This window comes from Aspergillus japonicus, assembly GCF_003184785.1.
Source record: "Aspergillus japonicus CBS 114.51 unplaced genomic scaffold BO86scaffold_52, whole genome shotgun sequence".
Lineage (NCBI taxonomy): Eukaryota > Fungi > Ascomycota > Eurotiomycetes > Eurotiales > Aspergillaceae > Aspergillus > Aspergillus japonicus.
In genome coordinates this window covers 175,695-201,396 of record NW_020291689.1, presented here as the reverse complement: position 1 = coordinate 201,396, position 25,702 = coordinate 175,695, and the positions used below count along the sequence as shown (strand labels likewise).

At 56.1% G+C, this 25,702-nt stretch overlaps 8 protein-coding genes across 8 annotated transcripts; 4 read left to right on the top strand and 4 right to left on the bottom strand.

Annotated features, from left to right (window-relative positions):
* Positions 1-208: 208 nt before the first annotated feature.
* Positions 209-8,121, bottom strand: BO86DRAFT_412062 (alpha-1,3-glucan synthase). The gene is made up of 5 exons (XM_025674627.1): positions 7,583-8,121; positions 1,400-7,527; positions 1,079-1,284; positions 510-1,023; positions 209-447 (listed from the first exon to the last, which is right to left on the bottom strand). The coding sequence occupies exons 1-5, from the start codon at positions 7,958-7,960 to the stop codon at positions 399-401; spliced, it is 7,275 nt and encodes a 2,424-aa protein (XP_025524796.1). The 5' UTR covers positions 7,961-8,121; the 3' UTR covers positions 209-398.
* Positions 8,122-8,986: 865 nt separating this feature from the next.
* On the top strand, positions 8,987-11,439 carry BO86DRAFT_173296 (alpha-amylase). The gene has a single exon (XM_025666520.1). It carries the CDS (start codon positions 9,402-9,404, stop codon positions 11,076-11,078), a length of 1,677 nt encoding a protein of 558 aa, XP_025524795.1. The 5' UTR covers positions 8,987-9,401; the 3' UTR covers positions 11,079-11,439.
* A 377-nt stretch (positions 11,440-11,816) lies between these two features.
* BO86DRAFT_367909 (putative MFS transporter) lies at positions 11,817-14,050 on the bottom strand. Its single transcript, XM_025670181.1, has 5 exons — positions 13,793-14,050; positions 13,073-13,732; positions 12,755-13,007; positions 12,454-12,674; positions 11,817-12,380 (listed from the first exon to the last, which is right to left on the bottom strand). Exons 1-5 carry the CDS (start codon positions 14,005-14,007, stop codon positions 12,143-12,145), a joined length of 1,587 nt encoding a protein of 528 aa, XP_025524794.1. The 5' UTR covers positions 14,008-14,050; the 3' UTR covers positions 11,817-12,142.
* A 911-nt stretch (positions 14,051-14,961) lies between these two features.
* On the bottom strand, positions 14,962-16,275 carry BO86DRAFT_450067 (Gfo/Idh/MocA family protein; the record flags this gene model as incomplete). The annotated part of the gene is made up of 1 exon (XM_025676771.1): positions 14,962-16,275. One exon carries the CDS (start codon positions 16,273-16,275, stop codon positions 14,962-14,964), a length of 1,314 nt encoding a protein of 437 aa, XP_025524793.1.
* A 600-nt stretch (positions 16,276-16,875) lies between these two features.
* BO86DRAFT_319836 (SGNH hydrolase) lies at positions 16,876-17,741 on the top strand (the record flags this gene model as incomplete). Its single annotated transcript, XM_025668262.1, has 3 exons — positions 16,876-17,115; positions 17,197-17,301; positions 17,373-17,741. 3 exons carry the CDS (start codon positions 16,876-16,878, stop codon positions 17,739-17,741), a joined length of 714 nt encoding a protein of 237 aa, XP_025524792.1.
* Positions 17,742-18,219: 478 nt separating this feature from the next.
* On the bottom strand, positions 18,220-20,109 carry BO86DRAFT_319828 (fungal specific transcription factor domain-containing protein; the record flags this gene model as incomplete). The annotated part of the gene is made up of 4 exons (XM_025668261.1): positions 18,220-18,678; positions 18,748-19,144; positions 19,204-19,647; positions 19,721-20,109. Coding segments are annotated over 4 exons (1,689 nt in total), but the record flags the coding sequence as incomplete, so codon positions are not given.
* A 1,111-nt stretch (positions 20,110-21,220) lies between these two features.
* BO86DRAFT_437602 (uncharacterized protein) lies at positions 21,221-23,443 on the top strand (the record flags this gene model as incomplete). The annotated part of the gene is made up of 1 exon (XM_025676069.1): positions 21,221-23,443. The coding sequence occupies one exon, from the start codon at positions 21,221-21,223 to the stop codon at positions 23,441-23,443; it is 2,223 nt and encodes a 740-aa protein (XP_025524790.1).
* Positions 23,444-23,974: 531 nt separating this feature from the next.
* Positions 23,975-25,435, top strand: BO86DRAFT_421269 (mercuric reductase; the record flags this gene model as incomplete). The annotated part of the gene is made up of 1 exon (XM_025675270.1): positions 23,975-25,435. One exon carries the CDS (start codon positions 23,975-23,977, stop codon positions 25,433-25,435), a length of 1,461 nt encoding a protein of 486 aa, XP_025524789.1.
* Positions 25,436-25,702: the final 267 nt, after the last annotated feature.

The following is a 25,702-nucleotide window of genomic DNA, read 5'->3' as shown; positions in this document are numbered from 1 at the left end:
GGACTGCACTGTCAGCACGTATAGCTTCGTTTATGTCTCGGACATCAATGTCAGTAGTGCATAACTAAGTGGATTACCTCTCCTTGCCAATATACACTATTGAAGGGGTGGGCGGGGGTGCTACGGAGACACGGAAAAGGTGATGCATCTGTCGCGTCATGGCCAGATTCACTACCTGGCCTCATAAGTCGACGAAAATCTGCGTTACACATTGGCAGAATTGCCTGATAAGTTATAATACATGCTGCTCTCTTCTGTGATCAGACTCATAGGTCTGAAACCATCTCATCGTGCATTGCCAGAAAGCATCATGACTTTGACCAGATTGGCAACTCTGGCACCATTCATCTTTTTCCAAGGTCTTTCAATCAGACCGGAGTCAGTCGTCCTTTGGTTGCTCAGGGCTTCGCCAGTTGTTCTTTGCGGAAGAAAAGCAAGAAGCCAGCACTACGGTCCAGTGTCAGCGTAGGGTCCACATCACGACAAGCAGGCAAGGTATCGCAACGTACCAGATGATCAATTGGCAGAATAGGGCAACCCAGAACCATGCATTCGCCACCGCGCTGACCCCAAAGGTAGGGTCAGGAGAGACGGGCCCGGGGCCAAGCTTGTTGGGACCAAAGCCTCGGGCGGCGATGGTCGCAATGGATCCGAAGACTTGGGAGCAGATCAGGGTGAAGAGCATGTGCGTCCGCGTTAGGGTTTGGAGTAGAATGATGCCGAATCCGAGACCCTGGATACTATCGAGGACACCAAGCCACAGCCAGAGACTGCGAGATGCCAGCGCCCCACCGACATAGCCTCCAGAGACCCAGGGCAGGTAGTACCCTATCCCTGAAGTGGCCCACCAGATCTGCGCCCACCGTGGAGCCAGCAGCCCGCAGGCTATCAGGGGAAGGAACCAGCTGTGGGCCTTCAGATACCGGCTCACGATGAACAGGAAACCTGCCCAGACGAACCCGAAGAAGACAACACACAAGATCACGATTTGCCAGGCATGAGCGTGGCTGGAGGACCAGAGGACTACAAATCCGGTCAGTGAAATGACAGCCAACGGATGGGGGGTGGGGGAACATACAGTTCCAGTTTCGGCCATAGGGCGCACTGAGGAAGAAATTCGCTAACAGGACATAGACGATATTCCAGAGCACAATCTTTCGACGAACGACTGCCTTGTAGAAAGAGGCGATCTTGCCGGGAGATTGGTGATAGTAGTTGGGCAGTCCGTGGAATAGCAGAAGCCCAACGGCAGCCAGCGCTACTGCAATGGGGTAGCAGATGGCACTGGAGAAGAGAGAAAGTCAGGGACGGTCAATGGAGATTCGATGCGCCAACCTGATCTCCAGTCGAAGATGAAGAGGCAGGAGCAGGCAACGAAACAGAAAGGAGAAAAACTCACGTCATTTTCCAGGAGCCAGCGACCCCATCAGTGGTCGTGGAAACCCCATCACTAGAGGCTTTCGTTAAGACCGAGCCCCAATACCATAAGGCGATGACATATGCGGATTGCAAACCCTGAGTCAGACAAGCCCGGAAGATCCAGACCTCCATGGGAGCGCCTCCCTCATCGCCGAAATTCAAGGCGAAAAACATGGAGCCGCTGGCTGACGCGACGGCATAAGCGCCGGTTCCAATGTTCTGAATCCATCCGCGGGCGAAGGAGTTTGTCGTCCAATGCGCAGAGCCGATGAGCAAGAATGCCACCCCATAAAACGCCCAGGGAAGAGAAAGGCAAACAGCCATCTTATAATACCGGTAGATCAGCCACCAGCAGATCGAGGCAACGAGATACGTGGTTGCGATTCCATATAGCTTCACCGCCGTTTCGCCAACCTCGCCTGTCAACAGTGTAATCTGGTAGGAATTGGCCGCAATAATCTGTCCCAAAGCGAGGAGAATCGAATAAATCGGCCAATTTCCCAGGCGGATCTGCATCCAAAGTTTGACACCGGAAGGAGGCCTGTAGTCCTTACCGAGCAGGAACTCATCGTCCGGTTCTGAATCTTGCTCGTGGCTGCTGCTGTAGTTGGTGATGCTTCGGTCCTCACGAGTATTAACGGAGACTGAAGACGCGCCATTCTTGTCATCGCGGAAGATCGAGGGCGCCGGGGATTTCAGACGACCCAGCTTCGCGTCGTGGAATCGCTCAAACCATTCCTTTTCGCTGGTGATGAGGAACTTTTCGATGCAGAGCTCGGACTCCGAGTTGCCACCGGTCAAATTCTGCAATTTCTGATCGAACATAGCATGGTATTCGCCAGTGCTATCCGTGAAAAAGGGATCTACTTTCTGTAGCTTGAAATCCTTCTTCTGCCCCGTGACCATGTCAACTGATAGGAGGGATGCACTACTCAGCCGGTGATTGGCCTCACTGAGGCCCATGGGAGGCAGCAAACCCATCTCGCCCATCGAACTTGTTCGTGGTGTGCCGGGGGATGTTGGGATTTGAAGTTGACTGTAGCTGGAGATTCGCGAGCTAGGCATGGCCGTTAGCCCCGACTGCTGAGCAGCTTGCATACGGCGCGCTGCCTCCAGTTCCGCAGAAGTGGGGGTGTATTCGTTGTCCTGGGGATGATCTGGATCGCCATCGACGGCCACGTGTTCTTCAAGGCTTTCCTCCATGACAGATAGATCATCTGTCGGTCCTTCAGCCCGGGTGGCGCGAGGCTGATGGCCGGGCCCGGAACGGACGCCCAGTGAAAGTTTGCGTTGCAGGCCGGAGACCGCTCGTTCGCCGGACTCCGGTTTGGCGAGGAATTCACTCAGTCGGTTGAGGTTGGTGTAGCTGCTGTCACGAGAAGGACTCAGGGGCGTCTGCATCCCCGATGGGAGTCCTGAAGCAGAGTGTAGCGGCCGGTTCAATCCGCTGGGCTCGTGCAAAGGAAGCCCCGAAAGGGTCGAAGAGCGGCCACTGGCATTTCCTTTGGCCGCCTTTTTGTGGACACGGATTGCCGTGGTCTGGAGGATCTCCAAGTCCTCCACCCACTGGGCCACTGGAAATCTTTGTTTCGCGGAACGAGCTCGCATCTGGGCACGGATGGCCGGCTTCGACTCCAAGGCAGCGTCGATTGCTTGTTTGAACTGGTCGAGAAGATGATAGGTCGAGGTTGACTCAACATTGTACCACCAGCCCGGCATCTGGCCCAGCCCACCAACCCGAGCACCCACCCCTAATGCCCCCTTTCGACCAAATTCAACCGCTACCAGGCCAAAGGGTTCATCGCGCGAGGGAATCAGCGCAAACTCTGCCCCCGAGAAGATATACGGAGGGAGAGAGGTGAATTCAGGCCGAGAAAACACTCGACCCGGATAACGCTTCATAATGTGGTCCAGTTTTAAGGCGGCAAACTTTCCATACAAGTCAATAACAGGCCCGACACAGATCAATTGGACTCCCGGGTGGGTCTCTAGAATTGAGGGCATGATATCGGCAATCAGGTCAATGCCTTTCTGCATGGACCAGCGACCGACGAACACAAACAGCTCGGCATCGGGGTTCGGCTCGAGACCAGCCCATTCTTGCGCTTGGAGCCGGAGAGCAGCGCGCCCTTGCTCATAGTCGGGATCGACCTCCACCTCATCACGCTGTATGGCCAGGGCTTGCTCCGGACTCCACTCTCCCAAGTCGGAGGGATCAGGATTGGGCAAGTTGCCCACTTTATGCAATCCCCAGAATATAGGGTACCGGGCATAGGACCGCTTGCCATACTTGCGCGACACGCCTACCGCTCCATAGCCATGTTGATGAACGCGTAAATAGCTTGCTCCGGCATGAAGAAGGTTGAACACCTCCCCAAATTGCACATACTGCTGCACCACCTCTGCACTAAGATTGAAGACTGATCGAACCTCTTCTCGCTCACTGGCTGTTCGCAAGGGCCAAAGACCCTGGAACTCTGCATTATGCAACGAGAGGCAAACAGGAATCGTCTCAGGGAGCAAGTATAGAGGTGCTAGGGATCCATGGTAGTCATTGATATGGTATAGATCAATAGGAAACCGTTTGCATGCGGCTGCAATACACTGGTTCCAAGCCGAATAGTATACCGCACTGTGAAGATCATCCATGCGGGCTGGGTAAGGGTCTGACTTGGTTTGTTGGCGGAACACAGGCGCGTCGAGAAGAATATAGGTGATATTATTTAGGATGTGGTACTGGACCTGCACCTCATAAATCGTCCCCATAATAGTCACCTCCATAGGCTCAGCCGGAGTATCGACAGGGTAGTCCACCCCCCCAACGCAGGGGACCACCCAGATAAGATCCTGGTGGCTGAGGGTCTTCCCCATCAATTGTGCCATAACCCCTAGACCGCCGATTTTAATCTTGATCTCCCAATCTTCAATGTCATATTCCATCGTCGCGATCAAAACCATGCGCCTCTTTCCGGCTGCAGCGCTAATAATGGGATTGGCCGTCTGCAGCAACCCCGATTTGTTGGCCAGGCGCATCAAGGGGTTGAGTCGGCTGTATTCCCCTCCCGCGGTATGATCCTTCTTGAACAGTCGGCGGCGTAGAGCAATCGAGAAGACGGGTTGTTTCTGACTCGCACCCACTGCGTTGAATTTGACCTTATAAAAGGACTTCATAAAGAGCCAAGCGCAGGCTGCAGCCGAGAGCGGCGGCACGATCCAAAATAACACAAACATCGCGATCTGTGTAGCTTGATGTCCCACGGGAGAAAGAGAATACTTCATAGTCGCATCGTCGATGATCAGCTTCCAAGAGATGTAAGGAGAAGGGGGGTGCTCCGTGATATTGATCACGGTTGTTGATAGCGACGAGGGTGGCATCCGATCCAGGACCGAGTCGTTGTCCGCGTCGCCCATGACCCATCCCTCATCAGGCTCCCCATCTGGATTCATCCCCCAGATGCTTACCTGGCCATAGGCTGGCCATTCGTACGTGAAATGGTATTTCCACAGTCCATCTGTCGTATCTTGGCGTATGACGTTGTCCAGACCAGCATCATATCCATATTCGTTGTAGGGGCCCTCCCAGAAGAGGTGTGGAAAGCGCCGAGCAACTTGATGCGTCCACCCCGTGTCGCCTTCTTGGACGTAGTCACTGCTGCCCGTCCATCGGCTCCAATATTCAGTGCGAACGTGGTAGCCCTTCCAAGCTTGCTTGCTAGTGCCCGACCACGAGTTTTCCGTGATGGTCGTATTGCCCCCCGTATAGTCCATCCATTCCGAGAAAGACGACCCCCAATTCGTGGAGTATCGCCACTTGTCTGCGCCGGCGGCATGGTGCTGGATGTATAGGGACCCGTTGGAGAATTGGTGGAGCAAGCTACTGGAGTAATTGGCGCTGGGATATATCATCGGGTTGTCGATCTGCCCCACGCGCAGAAGGAAATGGTCGACCGCATCCGTGGTCTCGTTGTTGTAGGTATTGCTGGCATTGTTGATGGTCACGCGATGAATCCCATTATAGACGCCAGTCAGATTTCCCTGCCACACCCATGCGCTGGGAATATATCCAGCCCATGTGCTGCCGGTTTCGTTGAGCGTAGCAGCCTTGCAACTGACACTGTCTGTGTCCACCGAGGGAACTTTCCCTACTTCCGTAGAGGAGTTCAGTGAGATGGCACTTGTCACCGAATCGCAGTCCATCGCTTCGGAAAAGTAAAGCTTGATCTGGAGTGTTTCGTCTTCGTTGGCGGCGACGGTAGAGAGGACAGGAGCATCGTGGCCTGGGTAGAAGCTTGTGACCATTGGACGGGGCTTAACGAAGCGATCTCGCGGGACATATGCGCGGAACTCGTAGGCATCCATGGTCATATTGGCTAAGCAGCCGTTGTATGCTGTAGAACCGTTGATCGCCAGCTTTTGCGGGCTGCTGACCAGCTTGTGCTCATCGAAGGGATGAAAAAGATTCTTCACCCAGGTGCCGGTGTCAAACGGAGAGATCAATGCGGTCGAATTGTCGCTGCAGTCAAAGCTATACTTGATCGTTCGGTTGGTATTGTGGTATACCAGCCAGACGGGCTGGTTCTTCTCATCCGACCCTAAATCCTGGTAGCCTGAGCTGATATCACGCAGGACTGACCACAGCCCAGTCTCGGTAGCGGTTCCACTCGAGCCCGGATAGTAGACCTCTTCCGTGTGATTCGAGAGCTTGGTGAGGTTATAGCCATCGTTAAGCACAGGGAAATCCACGCGCATCTGGTACATGTGTTTGATAATATTCCGTGCCGGATGAGAGGGATCGCGATGGTCATAAGATACCGTTGGGTCTTTGCAGGCAAGGCGACCTTTAGTAATAGGCCAGTCATAGTAGGTTGAGGAATCTAGTGAGAAGCACCCATGCATCTGCCAGGCTGTTGCTGGTGACATGACCTGGCGGCCAAAGATGTAATTCGACGCGGTGGCGTCCAGAACATAGAAGGCCTGTTCCTCCCCCCACAGAAGGAGAGGAATTCCAGGCAGAAGTAAGGTGGTAATAAAAAGACCCAGCAGCTGGCGCTCGGTCCCTTTCTCCAGTGCTGGCCAGCGAAACACATCTTGATTGGTGACCCCGTACATGTGGCGAGGATCGAAGACACCGGTGTTAGGGTTGACCAAGTCGTTGGAGATCACCATCTCCTCCCAAGCCTCGATGAAGTCCACTGGGACATCATATCCCGCGGCTAGATTCCCATCCATACCGAGGAACCGCTCAAGTGCACGGTAAACAGAATAATGGAACGCTGCGCCATCGATCGCATTCATCCCCTCCTGCCGCAGGAAGTACTGCGGTAATGATGTATTGGTGAGATTCATTGCCACCTCAGCCGAGGAAGGGTACTGATCCGGCTGTCGGCCCCGGCCCAAGTACACAGATCCAAAGGTATTGCCACCAGTAATCTCTCCAGCGATGAAGAAGTTCTCTTTCCCGACTGCACGGGCGCATTCGCGATAGGCGGCCGACATATCACCAAGGGCATCTACGGTAGCCTGGGTTGCCTTGTCATAGCGGAATCCATCGATATCGAGCTGGTAGATGATCATACACGAATGTCGGATCAACCGCTGGCGAACTGAGGGATGCCATTCTCGCAGGCGATCCTGCACCGAGGCGAATTTGGCTAGTTCGCGTTCCCAATCCGCATACACTCCGAAGGCTTCGATGTCACCGTACTGATCGAAATCGCTGTCGTAGCATCCGACAAGGGAATCGGTCACCGTCTTCTGAACTGGGTAGCCATTCTCATACCAAAATCGCGGATAATCGCAGGTCTCATTATAGCTGTTCCCGATATCGAAATCCACATATCGACGGGCGCTCTTCCACTCGACTTGATGCTCCTTCACGGTGAAGGGGGTGGTGGTGTTCAAGTAGCCTTGGAAGCCAATCAAATCCCCCATGGTGGCGATCGTATTGTCGAGAACAACGTACATCCCTCGCTTGTGAATCTCCGTGATTGCATGTCGCCATTGTGTCAGATTGCCGTAATGGCCGTCGAGCAAGGTGGTGTCCAGCGCCGAATAACCGTCGTATCCCCAGGGCTGATTCATGAGAATGGTGCCGGCCAGATAGATACCCTAGGCGCCATTCGGTCAATAGTTCTCCAACTGACTTGGGCTTGCCTTCACCAACCTTGATTCCCATGCCCTGCAGATAATCCAAAGTGTCGATTAAGCCCGCGACATCTCCCCCGTGGCGCATCTGGGTCGACGAGATGTCATGTTCCCATACAGATTTATTGTAGTTGTCGTTGGTCGGATCGCCGTTCACAAACCGATCCAGCATCAGGGTATAGAATGGAAATCGCCAGTTATCCGGTGAGGCAACGTAGTCGCCCGTGTGATTCGGCCATTGACCCCAGTAGTCGGCGGGATTGGTGGCAGTTTTGTTCTCGTTGAGGTTGTACGCGGCGAGCGATTCATTGTAGGGCCAAGCGGCGGCCGGCAAGACTCCTACTAGCAGTAAGAGGGTCAGAAAGATTGGAACCAGGCCGGCAAGCGCCCACTTCATGTTTGCTGGGCAGCACAACAAGCTGCGTCTTGAGCAGTGGGAAAAATAGCAACCCCGATGCTTGTGAACCTGATCATAGGTGGACACGGTACTTCACTCCAACACTTCACAAGAGGCAAAAACAGTAGCAAAGGTTGGGACCAAGTCGGTCGAGAAAGAAGGTGATTATGTGCAGGGGGTGGAAACGAGTGTGGGAAATCAGGTCAGGCTAACAATGAACAAACAAGATGCCAACAAACACATTGGGGATGAGGAGTAGGTCCGATAAGCTCGATTATTTGAGATCTCGTCTTGCACCAGTCCGGTTTTGACTGGGTCGAGGCTCGCATTACTGATTACGAATGCATACTCTCCAGGCTGTTGCCACGACCTTTTTGGTGAGATATTTTTAGAGTGGCCTAGCGAAGTTGAGTCCTCGAATTGACTTATGGGTCTACGAGGAGGAGACAAGTAGCTAAAGATTCCTCCAGGACAAGACCGTGAGCGCACAGTACGTATACTTGGTAAGTTGGTATCCTACTTACTAGCAGTAGCCATCACACGCTTGCCCGCCCTAGTCAGGTACAGTACCAATCACATAACCTGGCCTTTGTTGCATGATACGTACACAGTCAAATCACTGTCTGTGCTTGGGAGTCCAGAAAGTTCAGGAACAGCGTTGCAGCGGGCGTAAATCTCTGGCCGGGCTTTCTGTTTTTCATTTTTTAGTTCACTTTTTAGTTCATTTTGCTCTTCCATAGGACCAGAGACCATAGTACGTATGCTTAAAGGTTTAGCCACTTGGCCACCGAAGCTTGGAAGTGGCAGTGAAAGATCTCGTTCGTTGCTTTTTGTTGACCTTTTTGTCCGGCCCCACTCAGGGCTGGGTTTTTGTCCCACTTTCTCCCCACTTGCAACCAACGAGGATGACAAGGCTGGTGGGGCGCGAACAGGGGCTTACGCAATGCTTTCCAGGTTCCTTCTTTAGCTTCAATATTACTCCGTTGTGAATCCGCTTCTTATCTAGTAGTCTAGTCTATGGACTGGTTAACTTACTGCCTAGTTCTGCTAGCAGCTAGATGGCTAAAAATGGACAGGGGAGCCGGATCATGACCACTGACTACTTTTCGGGCACGATGCGAGGTATACTAAGGACATCCCTCACACTGGGGCTTTTTGTCAGGCGGGCCCTCCCTTCACAACTTTCGATGATGCGTGGTGCATCTTGTTGACTTGACCCTGCCAGCATCGTCACCTTAGTCCTACTATACTATGTCCTTATCATTCCCTTCTCCGCGGTCACTTCATCGGACATCCTCAACATCTGCCCCCTTTCCCCGTGGACTGGACGATAAGTAGCCGTGTTCACAGCCGAGCGTGAATATCTCATCCCTGCTATCTAATCAACCCTTGCTGGGCCATCCTATGCCCAGTCATTGTGCAGAGACAGAATAGAGCCACAATGCTGCAGTCTATGGCTCTCGTGCTCCGGCAAAGCAACACGATCTCTCGCCTTGTCTACCTCTTCCTCCTCCTGGCCTATTGCTCCACGCATACCCTTGCGGCCACAACCGAGCAATGGAAAACCCGCTCCATTTATCAGACGATGACCGATCGGTTCGCTCTCACTAACGGTTCGACCACCACCGCATGCAATGTCACGGAAAACAGCTACTGTGGGGGCACCTGGCAGGGGACGATCAACAAATTGGATTACATCCAAGGGATGGGATTCGATGCCATCATGATCTCGCCCGTGGTGAAGAACATCGCCGGTAGATCCAAGGACGGGGAGGCCTATCACGGGTACTGGCCACTCGACCTCTACGAGGTCAACTCTCATTTTGGCACCCAGGAGGATCTTGTGAAGCTGGCGGAGGAGGTGCACGCGCGGGGGATGTACTTGATGCTCGATGTCGTGATCAACAACATGGCCTATAACACGGATGGGGAAAATCCAGCGACTCACATCGACTATACCGTCTTTCCCCAGTTCAATGGCTCCTCGTATTTCCACCCATACTGCCTGATCACGAATTGGAACAACTACACCGAGGCGCAATGGTGTCAAACCGGCGACAACTACACCGCGCTGCCGGATCTCTACACGGAGCACACCGGCGTGCAGGACACCTTGATGACCTGGAGCAAATCGGTCATGAGCAACTACTCAATCGACGGGCTTCGCATTGATGCCGCCAAGTCCCTCACCCCGAGCTTTTTGCCGACGTATGTGGAAACCGTGGGGGGCTGGATGACAGGCGAGGTCATGGAATCCAACGCCAGCATTGTGTGCAATTATCAACAGGAGTATCTGCCCAGCTTGCCCAACTATCCTCTCTATTATGCGATGATCACCGGATTTCTGAACGGGGAGCCGGCTTCCTTGCTCGAGGAAATCGCCACGATCAACCGTCTTTGCCCGGACGTACCGGCAATGGTCAACTTCATCGAGGACCAGGATGTGGATCGCTGGGCGTACATGAACGACGATATCATGCTGGCCGAGAATGCACTGACTTTCATGATGCTGTTCGACGGCATTCCCTTGGTATACCAAGGTTTGGAGCAGCGCATCGTTGATTCCAACCGAGCCGCCCTGTGGACCACCGACTACGACACCAACGCGACACTCTACAAGCTTATCACGAAGCTCAACGCCATTCGCAAGCACGCCATCAATCTCGACTCCGACTATATCAACTCCCGGACCTATCCCCTCTACCAAGGTGGAAGCGAATTGGCCTTCTGGAAAGGGAGCTCCGGGCGACAGGTGATCATGCTTCTGTCCACGCAAGGCTCCAACGGGTCGGCCTATGACCTGACGCTCCCCGTGAGCTATGGCGCCAGCGCCGTGGTGACCGAGGTGCTGAACTGCGTCAACTACACCCTCAACACCAACAGCGAACTCGTGGTCTCCATGGACAAGGGCGAGCCGCGGGTCTTCTTTCCCGCTTCGATGATGCCCGGCAGTGGGCTATGCGGCTACAATGCCAGCAATGTGACCTACTCGGAGCTCCGCCTGGCGGCCGTGAGCTCGAACTCTTCCTCCGCTGGCGGCCACACAGTCGCGTCATTGGCGCCTGGACTGTTTTTCGCTTCGCTGCTGTCGCCTTTCTTGGCAGGTCTCGCACTTTAGGCGGCGATATGGGCGAATGTCAGTCGGAATGCTTGTTGTAAAATAGCAGCTCGGCGAGGTGGGGCGACTTCAAGTGCTGAGTCCTAAATCTTGCTCGTCGCGATGGCTTGAGGACCAATGAATGGCATTGTTTCTCTTCAGGTTGCCAGCACTTCATCTTGGGGTCTGACACTTAAGGCTTGGAGGTCGTCTGCTGTTCCCTGAACCTCGCAATGTCAAGTCCTACTCCCTTGTTAGCTGCATCCATGGGGCTCGTATGACCATCTTCCTCGATTTTGTACTGCTTAGGCTTCCAGTGTGTGAGCAGTTGCCTTGACCTTCTCGCATCACGTATTAAACAGCAAAGGATCAACGACATTCTCTCTCCAGCATTGTAAACCAGTCTCTTCATGCCTTGAATATCTAATCCCGGTTGGGATAAGAGCGTGTTAGATCCCAACACACTACAAGAACGGACGAGGTATATGAACCACAACGAGAAGACACTCGCCACAAGAGGTATTATCTGAGCCACTCGAGTGAATGAACATCTGCTCCGTACAAGACACTCAAGCACCACAGATGTCGATTGCAAGTCATCTTTGTAAGATATTTTACATGTTGCAAGTACCCAGGGCGAGTTCCTGTCGTTCTGTCATCCACATTACTTCCTGTGAAGGCCCAAGAGGAAGATGTAGTTAATCCCCGACTGAAACGAATCTGGAGATAGGGTAAAACAAGGATGCGATCCCTGACAGGCACCGATGAACAGTACACCGTGGACCTTCCACCCGGTCTTTACCCCGGATACATCTTTGCTGACTTGAAGCATCATTACAGCGAGCTCTCATCACACCCCCGCTCGACGCAGGGGTGGTATCAGTTCTCCGCCCATTGCTATCATGGTCTTTTTCGACTCTGCCCAGCCCCAGCAGCCTACAGCCTACGCCTCACCCACGGAAACCTCAAAAATTATGAATTGATCAGACTATGCTGACACGGCGACGCAAGTTCTCAGCCAGACTGGACAACCTCCGTCATCCCATCGCCCCCAAGTCCCTTGGTTGGCCTGCCGCGGTCGCCGATCAGTACACGTAAACAAAGTCCTCGTTCATCCGATCCGTCACGTCATGCAGGCCGTTGTCCTGGTCGATTTCCCGGCGGTAGTCGTGGACCTGCTCGAGCTGGACGGCGTCGCCCTTGAGCTGCTCCTCGTGCGCGGGGGCCGCGGCGGCCCCGTCGGCGGCCGGGTCCGGCTTGCCCAGCTCGCGGCGCTTGCGCGCGTGCTGCTTGTTGAGATACATGAGGTAGAAGGGGATCAATCTGGTCTTGGTGAGTCCGAGGCCACGGTGGCAGGCAAGTTGTCGTCCGGAAGGAAGAAAGAAGGGGCACGTACGCAGACACACTTCCCACGGTCACGAACATGACCAGGTTGGCGATGAGACCCGTGCGGTACAGCGGGGCCTCGTTGGTCGAGTACAGCAGCGGGCCGATGACATTGCCGGCGCACATGCCCACGAAGACCACGCCGGAGGTGCACTTCTTCTTGGTGTCCCCGCCGGTGTTCTGGGCCTGCCAGGCGTAGATGAGCGGGGTGATGGCTGCCAGGGTGGAGACCTTGCCAGATGTGTCAGCCGTTGTTCTCGACTTCAAAAGGGGGTGGGGTTGGGAAAGGCCAAGTGCTGCGAGAGACATACCAGGTAGTATCCGAACAGCAGCACGCCTTTCTGCTCGCGCGGCACGGTGAGCATCAGGATCGTGCCCACGGTGGGCAGCACGCTGATGCCGGCGATGGTCCACCCCTTCGATCGGATCCGGGTGGCCACCCAGCCCGTGCCTAGGATCGACAGCACCTGGATGACTCCGAAGGGGATGTTAAAGAGGATGGTCTCGAAGCTGCCGAAGCCGAAGGAGCTCACGATCAACGAGCCGAAGGTCCCGATGCCGCCGCTGGCGATGCTGCATTGGAGGTCAGCGTTGGCATGTGTCACGGGTGGGAACAGGACTGTACTTACGAGATGGTGACGATGGCCACGAACCAGCCCCAAGTCTTTAGGTCCAGAGCCGTCTCCCACACGTGCTCCCAGCGCCACTGTCGTGTCGCGATGCCCATCTGGTTGGCGCGCAGCCGCTCCGTGGCGATGACTCGCTCCCGCATGGTGAGGTACTTGGCCTCCATGGGGGAGTCGGGCATGAGCCCAAGGACCACGGCGGAGTAGGCGACGGTCAGCAGGCCGCAAAAGAGGAAGATGGTCTGGTAGCGGTACATGGAGCCGTGCTGGATGTGACCGAGCCCATAGGTGAGGAGGCTGCCCACGATCGAGGTGACACCGTTCATCGCGTTCCAGTAGCTGGTGCGCAGCGTCTGCTCGCGCCGCCGCCACCACATCTGGGTGATCGCCACGCAGGAGGGGGCGATGAGCGCCTCGAAGGCACCCAGCACAAACCGCATCCCCAGCAGCGACCTGAAGTCGGTGCACGCCGACATGATCGACAATGCAGACCCCCAGAGAAAGATCGCTGCCGCTAGTACCTTGCCTGTTGGGAGCTTGACCAGGATCAGTGCCGCCAGCGGCTGCATCACCAGCTCCGCCAGATACAGGATCGACCCCAGCCAGGAGTATTGCCGGCCGTGCAGATGAGCATCGGTTGTTAGGCCGAAGATGGAGACGTAACTGAAGTAAGCGTCAGCGGCAGCGCGTGGGTTCACGGCAGACAAGAGTCCAAACACCTACCTCAGGGAGCTCTTGTCCAGCTGCTGGAAGAAATACGCCCACAGGATGATCACCAGCACCCGCTTGTCAATCCGCCGCACCACTGCCTTCTCCTCTTCGGGGGTGAATTCGACCTCCTCCGCGGCCCGGCTGGCTAGGAACTGGACAGCATTGGAGCTTGCCGTGTACGTCGGAGGCTCGACAGGGGAGATGTCGTCATTGTTCTGCGCCGTCATGGTGGTTGACGATGGTGCTGATATTGGTGGGATGGAATGAGAGAAGGAAATCCGCTAAGTCCAACCTAGCGGCGTAAAGGTTTTTGTACCTCGGTAGCCAGCCAGATGAATAATTCAGCTAGGGTATGAGAGGACAATGGTTTCTTATATCCCGGTCGTTCCTTCAAAGCCGCTAGACTGCAGAAATGTCTCCCTTGTCGGATCACGGGGACAGAAAGAATGCGGAGGCATGACAGAGGGAGGCTTGAAGTCCAGCTGGATGCCACATGGGACGAAGCTACTTTTTGCACCAATGGGGAATTTCGGGGAAGGACAGGGCGTAACAACGAGCTGACCTCGCCTTTAGATTGCAATAGATAATTCGAATAGAACATCCATAAACGAGTTGCACTGCGACGGAGGGGATCGAAACCGGTTGCGCGAGACTTCATGCCATGGCTACCTAGGCTTGGGGTACCCCACAGATCCGTCGGCGGTCTTCCGCATTCCATACTGAAGCTCAGCATTATTGTGAAAGCGTATTGTACTCTTCATGGTCTTTCTTCCGTTTCAGCCGTCGACATTTCTTCCGTCTAAATTACCCGCTTCCCCACGTCTTGCCCGCATTCCGCTGGGTGCTCTTGGCGCGGCTTCCCCACTCATCCTGGACGGATTTCTCTGCCCGCTTAGGGCATGGCGTTGTGTTAGCAGGATACCAGCACCAGCAGCATATCGCTTGCTACAACTAGTGGGAGCAAACGAGAGCGAAAGAGGGGGATTTGAAGGGATGGTAAAAATATTCTGATTAGCCATAGGTCTATCACACTACCTCTAAACGAGATTGCGGTCTATGTTCACCTCCAGGAGCTTACGAGAGCGTACTATCAATAAGCAAATGCATATCGTCAAGAAAATAATACTTTCACTTTAAATCACACACTAAAGTCTAAGATCTATGTAGCTAGCCAAATGAATCTAGGACAGTGTGAGAAGATCACGGACGTGGACGACCTGACCGGTGCGAATGGCACGGTTCGCCGCCATGCCGGTCAGAATGGAGGCAGCGCCATTGACATGGTTCGCGGCGCGCTTGAAGTCATCCTGCTCCGGGGTATCACCGCCGAACAGCTCCCTGAGCATGAGGGTATCCCCTCCGCCATGCCCACCCGCCGTCTGCTTGACCTCGATCTCCCGTGGCGGCTCGAACAGTGGGCGCAGCAGCAGGGTGATGCGCTCAGCCGCACCCTCTTGGGCCTGCTCGCCCCCGGAGTTGACGTAGCTGCTCTCAACGACCTCGGCCTCGAGGCGACCGCCGGTTCCGTTGAAGCTGATGCGGAAGCCTTCCCAGGGGGCGTAGGCTGTCAGGGAGTAGGTCAGGACCGCGCGGTTCTCGTAGCGGACCATCACGTTCATGGTATCCTCGATGCTGATGCCGTCGCTGAAGACGCTCTGGTCGCGGTAATAGGAGTCCTCGTGTTCCGCGTCGAGGTAGAGGGCCTTGAGAGTAGGGTTGCGGTCGAGGTGGAGGGCGAAGGGGTCGTCCTGGGCGGCGGGGCTGCCGTGGGCGCGGGTGTAGAACTGGCGCACCCCGCGACTCTCCGCATTCTCCTTGCCGTAGAAGCGCAGGTCGCCCTGCGCAAAGACGGTGGCCGGGCGCGACTGCAGCCACCAATTGACCAGGTCGAAGTGGTGGGTGGACTTGTGGATCAGCAGGCCGCCGCTGTTCCGGGCGTCGCGGTGCCAGCGGCGGAAGTAGTCGGCGCCGTGCTGGGTATTCAGCATCCACTCAAAGTGCACACTCGTCACTGTGCCAATAGCCCCGGACCGGAGGACCTCGAAGATCTTGCTGTTGTGCGGCGCATACCGATAGTTGAAGGTGACGCGCACATTCCGCTGCGTGCGCTCCACCGCGTCGAAAATCTCCCGGCATCGCGGCGCGTCAATGGTCATCGGCTTCTCCGTCACCACATTGCAGCCCAACTCCATCGCCCGCACGATGTAGGTGTGGTGCGTGCGGTCAATCGTCGTGACGATTATCTCGTCCGGCCGCGTCTCTGCCACCATCCGGTCGAAGTCGGCCGCCAGATACGTAGGCACTAGACCTCCCCCGAGGCTCTCGACCTTGGAGCGGGCGTAGTTGAGCCGGGTCTGGTTGGTGTCGCACAAGGCCACCAGCTCACTGGTCTGGCTAAAGTCGCGTGCCAGACTGGTGTAAAACATTCCGGCACGGCCCCCGGTTCCCACGAGGGCATATCGCCTCTTTGGAGAAGACGACACTGTTTGTGTCATGTTGCGAAGATTCGGAGGGTGGGCGGAAGGAGTAGACAAAGATAGAGAGGCAATTCTTGTCTTCCAGCCAGATTTCTTGACATATATAGAGCCGATATCTTATTTCTCCATTTCTCTTACGATTGGTGGCATTTGGTAAGGTCGTATGCAGGTTTGAGGGGGGGGGAAGCAGGGCATCAACCGGATATTTTTCAAATTGCCGGATGATGCGGGGGGCGGGGCAAGCGGGTAAATTCATGGGGAGGGGCCGAAGCAGTCGACCGTCCTCACCTGCTCTACCTCACAGCAAAGACAACTGACCATTTTCTGTGTTATTTCCAAACTTGCATGGAACTGGTGGAGGAGAACCATCCCTCGCGCACATCATTCGCGGATTCTTTGTCTTCGAAAGCGGGGTTGTACTATACAAACATATGCAGATCGCACGGATGGAGGATCGATGGCCAATATAAAGGCAAAGCCAAGAGTTCCTGGGCTCCGACCAAAGAACCAACAAAGCAGAAACTGCAGCAGGAGCCGTCCATTGACTCATCCATTCCAGTCTCGGTCATAATGATACCCTCGAAGACGCTCGCCCTCTTGACTTGTGTGGCGCCGGCTATGGCAGCCAAACCGGCTGCATTCTACTTGGCGGGTGACTCGACCACCGCCGCTCAGTCATCTGGGGGTGGTGGGTGGGGGGTAGGATTCCTGGCGACCCTCACCGATGGGGCCATTGGCACTGATCTGGGGTACAACGGGGACACCACTGCGAGTTTTGTGGCCGGCGGAGCCTGGGCGAACGTCATCGATGCCGTCACCCGCAGTAAGGTCTCTTATCAGCCCTATGTGACCATCCAGGTAAGCAAGAGCCCTTTTCCAAGAAGCAAGCAACCAGCGGTCATAATTGCATCTAACGGCCATCTATCTCGGACACTCTAGTTCGGCCACAACGATCAGAAGAATACCTCGGGGGTCACCCTCGAAGACTATGCCACGAATCTGCAGACCATGGCGGAGGCGGTGGTCACCGCGGGAGGAATCCCGGTACGTGAAGCCATCCGCATCACATCTTATCCCTCAGGGAGCCACACATTCATTCTTCCGCCGGTGACCAGATCCTGGTGACTCCAATCTCCCGACGCACTTTCAACTCCACCACGGGAACGGTGATCGAGGACCTGGCCACCCAGCGGAACATCACCATCACCGTCGCAGAATCCATCGGCGTCGACTATATCGACCTAAACGAGGCCAGCACCGTGTACCTGGACGCCATCGGGGCCACGGACGCAGCCAGCTACAACCGGATCACCACCGACTACACCCACCTGAACCCGGTCGGCAGCGTCGTCTTCGGCAATATGGTGAGCTGGCTGCTGCTGACCACCACCTCGCTGGCCGAAAGCCTGACTGACTACACCGTCCCCAACGCCGAGATCGTCGCCGCTATCGCCAATGGCACCTACATTTACCCCGACGTGTAGAGAGTAGAGAATGCGAGTGTCGGGAAGGTGGATGTCAGGTTGAATGGGAAAGTTTGACTTTCGTCTGGGCACATGGCAAGAAAGGTGTGCGGGGCTCCTTCGTGCCGCTCAGTTCTATACACCTTCTTTGTATTGGAAGTATTCGAGGGATACTGAGGGACTAGTACTCAATTAAACGATGTTTGATTTCTGTGAAGAAGCACTCGTGTAGTAAGAGCAATGCTTACATTTTCTACGTGAGAAGACTCGCAGCAGGAATCGTCCAGTCCACGCGGGTGGTAACATGATATCTTGAGGCTTCGGAGGAGACACGTATTGAACCTGCTCTTGTGTCGAGGAACCAAGACATCCGACTGTGTCATCTCGAACTAGGCGCGGGACAGCAAACGCGAAGAAAGACATAGAAGTCACCGAGCATGGAAGCCGTATCCTATATCTGCCCTCGAAAAGGATTGGGGTGCACGACGCCTGGGAAATTCTAAAGAATCCAGCTGTTAGGGTTGCGAACGAGAATTGTGCGAAACGGAGGCGGCAAGCTCACCAGGGCATCGAACTCCATCCAGGTCGCCGGCTCGGCGGCAGCACCGCTGCTGAGCTCCCCAGCGTCAAAGGCTTCGAGGCACGGAACTGAGATCCCCAGCAGCATGGCGTAGTCGGCGATAGTCATGTCGACCGGGTCAGGCGCAACGGGGACCCTCTTCGGGGCATTATTGTTGGCATGGCGCTCGATCAGGCGCAGCCCCTCCTGACGGAGTTCCTCCAGCACGGCCACGTACTGAGCCACCAAGGGGCTGTCGTGCACAAACCGCGTCAGCTGTTCGCAGCATCGCGTCGCCGCGTTGAGGTGCTGATAGTAGACCTCGACCGGGGCAGGCGCCTGCTGGATCGTGTGCACGAACAGCACCGTCGCAGCCGTGAAGGCATAGTAGCAGGTGGCCTGGATATGACTGATCAGCTGCCGGCTGTGTATGACATAACCCCGCGCGCGAAGTTAGGACCAACTTACCCAGAACGATCGGTACATTGCGCTCGTCTGAAACATGTAATAGATACGGTCGGCGATGCACAGCGCCGCCTGCAAGCACTTGCTAATCCCATCGTTTACCACCACACCACCGCCGCCACCACCGTCCCGCCCGGTTACAAAGTTGGTCAGCAGCAGCGGCCGATTGGTGAGGATGACCGCATGCCAGTAGGTCAGGTTCAGGACGTCTCGCTGTCGTTGCAGGATGGGCAGCTGCGGCAGCGCGCTCCCGCTGTGCAACTGCAGAAATCCCGGCAAGTCGTGACGCCACTGCGACAGCCGGTCCGAAAACTCTTTGGCCAGACGGCATTGGTCGGCCAAGGAGATGGGGCGGATCGCATAGAGGTGGCGCAAGATTAGTCCGAGGATTCGATGAAGTCTGCGCGGAGTCATTAGATTGAAGATGCTACTACGTCTCGAGGTGTATTGCCCTCCTACCTGTAGTATAGGACCGGCGCAATCATCACCGAGTAGCCCGTAGGCACCGTGGGCACCGTGGGTTGGAGGTCGACGGGCTCCTCGACGAGGCTGTGTTCCGCGGGCAGCTCCTGGTCAATGTCTTCATCGTGGAAGATGCGCGGTCGGCCCAGGGTCAGACAGAGATGAATGTCCAGGCAATAGGCGGTCCAGAAGGTGCGACGGCGGCAGTCGAGAGTGATCCGGCTCGCCGGACTATCCGCGGGGGGGTTGATGATGCGCTTCCGGTGCAGCCCTAACGCCAGCGCAAGGCGAGCAGTGGTGCCGAAGAGACTCCAGCAATGATTGACTCGGGACCGCGCCAGCAGCCAGAAGCATTGGTAGAGACGCGCCTGCACGCTGGCCAGGGAAACAGTAGCCCGTTCTCTGGCGAGCTGATAGTCGGCGGCGAGGAAGAACCGGATGCTAGTTTTCGGCCTCTGTTAGCCTAGACCAATCATGGGCTCGCAGCAACAATGGTGCCTATGTGGAAAGGAACCTTCTGTCTTCACCGTTCGAGAGCGGAGCTTGATTGAGATGCTCCTGCGCCATCGCAAAGATCATCCAGAGGACGGCGCGCCGGGCGGGGGCATCCACGGCCTGTCGCATGGAGCCCATTGTCTCGTGGAACTCGCGAAGCCACTCCTCGACCATCGGCTGGTGGACGATTCGATCGATAGGCACGGTAAATTCGAAGAACCGCCGGAACAGGACGGTGCTCTCTTCGACAGAGAGCATGACGGAGGGCGTGGGGTCGTCGTACTCCGGCAGCGGCGCGTCGCCAAATGTGAAGGCGGATTCCGAGCCCTCACTAGACCGGAGGCGCTTCCGCACACAGGCCAGAAAGGAGACCCCCGAGGCCGGACCAACGTAGTGACCTTCGAGATCATTGATAGCTTCCAGCGATGCGCGGGAGGCGGGTTCCCTCGCTGCGCTTACCCGAGTGTTCGCCCCGGCCAGGTCGAAAGGGCCCGGCGACGAGGGTAGGTCAGTCTGGGGTTCCCTGGCTTCCGAGCCGGGGTGGGTCTCGACCGTTTCCTCGATTGTATTCTGGTCATTACCCAGGGATATCGGGGTCGTTGCAACATCCGCCCGGGGTTTTCGTCCCCGTTTGTGGGGAGCGGCGAAGATGCAGCTCGTGTGGTCTCGGATGCAGTGCGGGCATGGCTTGGTGCCGGTACATCGGATCTTCCTCCTGCAGTGCCGTGCACTTGATCAGACATGCAGTTGGTTCGAATCGGAGCCAGAGAATGCAGGAACGTCCATGCATACTTACTTCTTGCAGTGGTCGCAAGCACGCGAAGCCCGCAGTCGCCGCGACAGCGCGCCAGTCGTTCTCGCCGGGGTGGGACCAGAAGCACAGCCAGGGATGTCTCCACGAAGGATTGACGGATCAATCCGTGCGGAATCCATCGGGTCGTTCTCAATCCGTGGTATATTTTTTCTTCGATGAGGATCAAGGGCGTGGTACAGGACAGAATAACGGCAATTACTGTGCAGCGAGGAAGGCAGCGCTGGCAGAGAGATTGTTTGATTATCTGAATACCCGCGGATTCAATGCCGCCGGATAATTAGAATGGAATAATACTAAAATAATTAATGACGGAAGACGGAAGATTGGTGGAAACGGGTCGGCTATTTGGATTTATTCAATTTGCAATTTGCATACGCATGCCAATGGGTCCTTGGGCTCGCTTAGACCTCTAGTCATTCATTAGTCTCGGAAGTGAGTCTCCATCATCGGGGATAACTGCCGTCCAGGGCCTGTACAGGAAAACCGGGGGAAACGTGAGGAACATCTGTGGGGCCCCAGTATTCCCCGTGCTAGTGCCATTTTATTCTGTCGTTATCACGAGGGTGGAGGGAATCAGTATAGAACTATCAAACTATGAGTATTACGACTATAAGACCAGGCTTGATGCAGCAGCTCTTCACCCCGGTCTAGCATGCTGAACAGGCATCGTTCTGGTCGGTCCTTCGTCGTTCGTTCTCTACAACTATGCCATCTTTGCCTGCAGTCGCCGTCTTCCTGACGGCTTTATTGTCGAGGTCGGCCTACGCCGCGACGGCCTACATCGACCCGGACCTCACCCCGTCTTTGCCCACCGTGGATCCGATTTCTTATGTTGATACCAGCCGGACGGAGTATGATCGGATCGTACTCAATGTCGACGGCGAGCCTTTCTTTTACAACGGGGTGCAGCTGCGCATCGATAAGATGAAGAACATCTGGAACATGACAGATGCGCAGATCAGCCCTTTCTTTCAGCGGGTCGCCAACGACGGATTCACCGTCGTGAACTCGCAAATCACCTGGTGGGACATTCAGCCAGACACCTACTACAATGCCACCGAGTCGACCTACATCCGAGGCGGCAGCTACGCGACGACCAATTACGCTGACGAGGCTTCGCATGCCATCGGCTACGACGCCAGCGACGAGTCGCAGCAGGAGCTGACCTACCTCAAATTCGATTTCACGGCCTATACACAGGACCAGTTCGATGCGGCCAAGGTACGTGTTTACGTCAATGCCGCTCCCGATGGCGATGTGGCCTTCTCGGCCAACCTCTACGGCATCACCAACAACACCTGGTCTGCCGACACCCTAACCTGGAGCAACGCCCCCAACCATGACGGCATTCAGATCCAGGGCACGAACGGCACCGACTACTGGTTGACTGCCAGCAGCCCTTCGTGGGACCCGATCAACGAAGCCTCGTACTATGATTTCGACGCCTCCGACTTCATCGTGAACCACTGCCCCGACGGCATCGCCAGCTTCATCCTACAGCCACAAGTGAACGACACCGCCGTGACCAACGGAGTCACCCTCGACGGGGTGCGCGGGACACACCCACCGGAGCTCTGGCTCTCGAGCAGCGATAGCTGGACCTTCGACCACGTCGACAACGTGCTTGACTGGGCGGGCGCCGCGGGTCTCAAGATGGAGTTCATTTGGTTTGGCTCCGACACGACCAGCGCCACGGAGGACTTCCGCGTCCCCTACTTCGTCTACCGACACGTAATGGTGCAGAAGGTGCAGTCGGACGGCACGGTGGTGCCGGTGATGCTCAAGAACCAGGGCTACGGTCAGGGCGTGTACTGGTACCTGACCGACAAAAACGATCTTGCGCTGCGGGCGCTGGAGAAAACGGCGCTCAAGACGCTGCTCAACCACGTGGCCGTGTACAACGCGGCCAACGGGGACCTGAAGACGCTGGTGGGGGTGGACGTGGCCAACGAGAACTCGGTGACGCACATCCATGGCGTCGGGGACACCGTCTACCACAACCCGCTCACCTGGGGTGCCTACGCCAATTTCTCCTCGCAGGCCGCCTTCGTCGCACGCACCGAGTGGGAGTATTCGGTCAACCTGGCGAACGGTGTCAAGGAGTCAGATTATCCCGTGTGGACACGGCTGAACACCTTCACCACCGCCGAGGAGAAGTCGATCGACTACAACGAGGCCCAGCGGTTGACGACGGGCACCAGCCTGGACTTCGTCGGCCTCGACCCCTACTCGACCTCGACCTCGGCGCTGTACGCCTACGGCCATGAGACCGTTGCCATCGGCGGCTCAAACGAGAACTGGGCCAGCGGGTCCAATCTGCCCATGGTGATGGAGAATTCAGGTGCCACCTCCTCCGCCGAGTCCCTGCTGATGGCCTCGCTGGCGGGCGGCGCCTTTTACAATGTCTACGAGTACATGGGCCCGGACAACTACGGCCTCTACTACCCCAAGAGCACCAGCACACGGGACTTTACTCCCGTCGCGCGCAGCTCCTACGTTGCTGATGTCGTGGCGACCAACAAGCTGCTCAAGGCCCTCTCGCTGGACCTCTCGGCCAAGCTGCCCGCTGGCGCCGGCGGAACCCGCCTCGTCTACTTCAACCCCTTCAGCAATAGCACCCTGGACCAGCGCAGCATCGGGGACTTCACCGTCAGCTACAGTCCCGCCTCCACTGGCGGCGTTGGTATTGGTATCCTCCGCAGCGACCAGACCCTGCTCCTGGCCAGCACGCGCAACTCCACCGTCACCATCGCCGGCCTGTCCACCTACGGCATCAGCGCCGTGGAATATGGCTACTACACCTCGGCCGGCAACTTCGTCGCCAACGGCACTGTCACCTACACCTCCACCTCGGCCGGTCTCACCGTCGCAGTGCTCCAGGATCAGCTGGTCCACATTGAGACGAAGACGGCCTTCACCTTGCCCTAGGGGGGGGTGTCGTACAATGGTCGCGGGTAGTGTGGGTGCCGGTTGCTCCTGGGAAAGTAGTAAGACACACGGACACTTACATGTGAAATATTCGTATATCTCCCGTACCGTCTCATAATCCACGAAGAACAAGCTCCCTCACGCTGTGAAAATAGCTTCTACTCTACGAGTCTATCGGTGTTGATAAGCTTGCCGGGCCCTTCCGAACCATCCCATAACCCAAACATCTCTCCACGTCAGGACGGCTCTTGTTGAACGAGAGTCTGCGTCTTCATGACGTCTTCACTTTCTACCTGAGATCTCCCTGCCTTTTAGATCCGACTCTAGGCCTGGCCGAAAAAAAACCATATTAAGTTCCCGAACACGAGCACATCCGTCACCCGCGACCACAGATAAGCATGCTGCATTATCCTCTCGACGGGCTTACCCCGCACCACGACGATGTCAGATAAATAAATACCTTCTCGAAGAATGTCTGTCCGCTCCATCGTCCGTTCCACCCTGCAACCGCGGCTACTCAGCAAAAGAATCATGGCCACCGTCGCAGCACCCACGCACTACGACGCCATCATCATCGGCTCCGGCCAGGGCGGCACGCCCCTCGCCAAGGCCTTCGCCGAGGCCAACCACAAAACCGCCCTGATCGAACGCGCCCATGTCGGCGGCTGCTGCGTCAACGAGGGCTGCACGCCCACGAAAACCATGATCGCCTCCGGCAGGGTGGCGGAGCTGACGTCGCGGGGCCCGCAGTACGGGGTGCATCTGCCGGGGTCGTCGCGGCGCGACGCAGACAAAACGAACCCGATTGTGGTTGAGATGGAGAGGGTCCGGCAGCGGAAGCGAGACATCGTGGAGTCGTTCCGGAGGGGCGGGGAGAGTCGATTGAAAGCCGCTGGGGTCGATGTCTTGATGGGGGAGGCGAGCTTCGTTGATGGGAAGACGCTGGCGGTGGCGATGCCGGATGGCGGCAAGGAAATGGTGACCGGCACGACGATTGTCATCAATACCGGGTGTCGACCGTCCGTTCCGCAGATTGAGAATCTGGATGCGATTCCGGGGCACAGGGTCTTGGATTCGACCTCGGTCATGGAGTTGGATCGCGTCCCCCAGCATTTGGTGGTGGTTGGTGGCGGGTATATTGGAGTCGAGTTCGGGCAGCTGTTTCGGAGACTTGGGGCTAGGGTTACCATCCTCCATCGCGGGACGCAGCTGTTGCCGCGGGAAGATCAGGAGCTGGCGAGGATGCTGCTCGATATCTTTCGTGAAGATGGGATGGACGTCTTGCTGGAGACGACGCCCGTTCGTCTTCAGCCGGTCACCGAGGAGAGCTTCGATGTTTCGATCAAAACCAAGCAAGGCGACCGTGTCCTAAGCGGCGCCACGCATATCCTTTTCGCTGCTGGGCGTACACCGAACACGGAACAGCTGAATCCAGATGCAGCGGGTATTAAGGTAGATAAGAGGGGCTATATCGCCACCAACGAGTTTCTCGAGACATCGGTGCCGTCCATCTATGCGCTGGGTGATGTCAAAGGCCCTCCTGCGTTCACGCACGTCTCCTACGACGACTTTCGCATCCTCAGATCCAGCCTCCTAGCCTCTCACCCGCCAGCTGCTCGACAGTCAACGAGAGACCGGCTGGTTCCCTATGTGGCGTTCACTGACCCTCAGTTCGCGCATGTGGGATTACACGAGCACGAGGCACGAGAAAAATACCCTGACGAAAAGATCCTGACTGCGCTGATGCCGATGAGCTATGTAGCACGGGCCTTGGAGATCGACGAGGTCAGAGGAGCCATGAAGGCAGTCGTTGACGGAGAGAACAAGCTCATCCTGGGATTCTCATGCTTGGGCGTCGAGGGTGGGGAGCTGATGAGTGTCGTGCAAATGGCCATGGCGGGGAATTTGTCGTATGAGAAATTGCAGGATGGTATCTTTGCACATCCTACTTTTGCAGAATCCTTGAATAATCTTTGGGCGTTTTTGAAGTGAGTTGATGGGGCGGGGGTGGAATCGACGTGCCATCTCCTACCCGGCTGCTGTGCAGATATATAAGCGGGTAAAGTAGGACCAGACCATCCGGCGCTTTTTTTTCTAGGCACATGACGGGACTCCTGACACGGGACTCCTGACTACCATGAGAATTAACGGCAGGAAAAAAGGCAATCACAGACTGAATAAGAATTTGCTTGTTTGGACGGCCGTGTTATAGTAGTTCTATGTCCTAGATGCTGGACGAAGGACGATGGACGCAGTGAA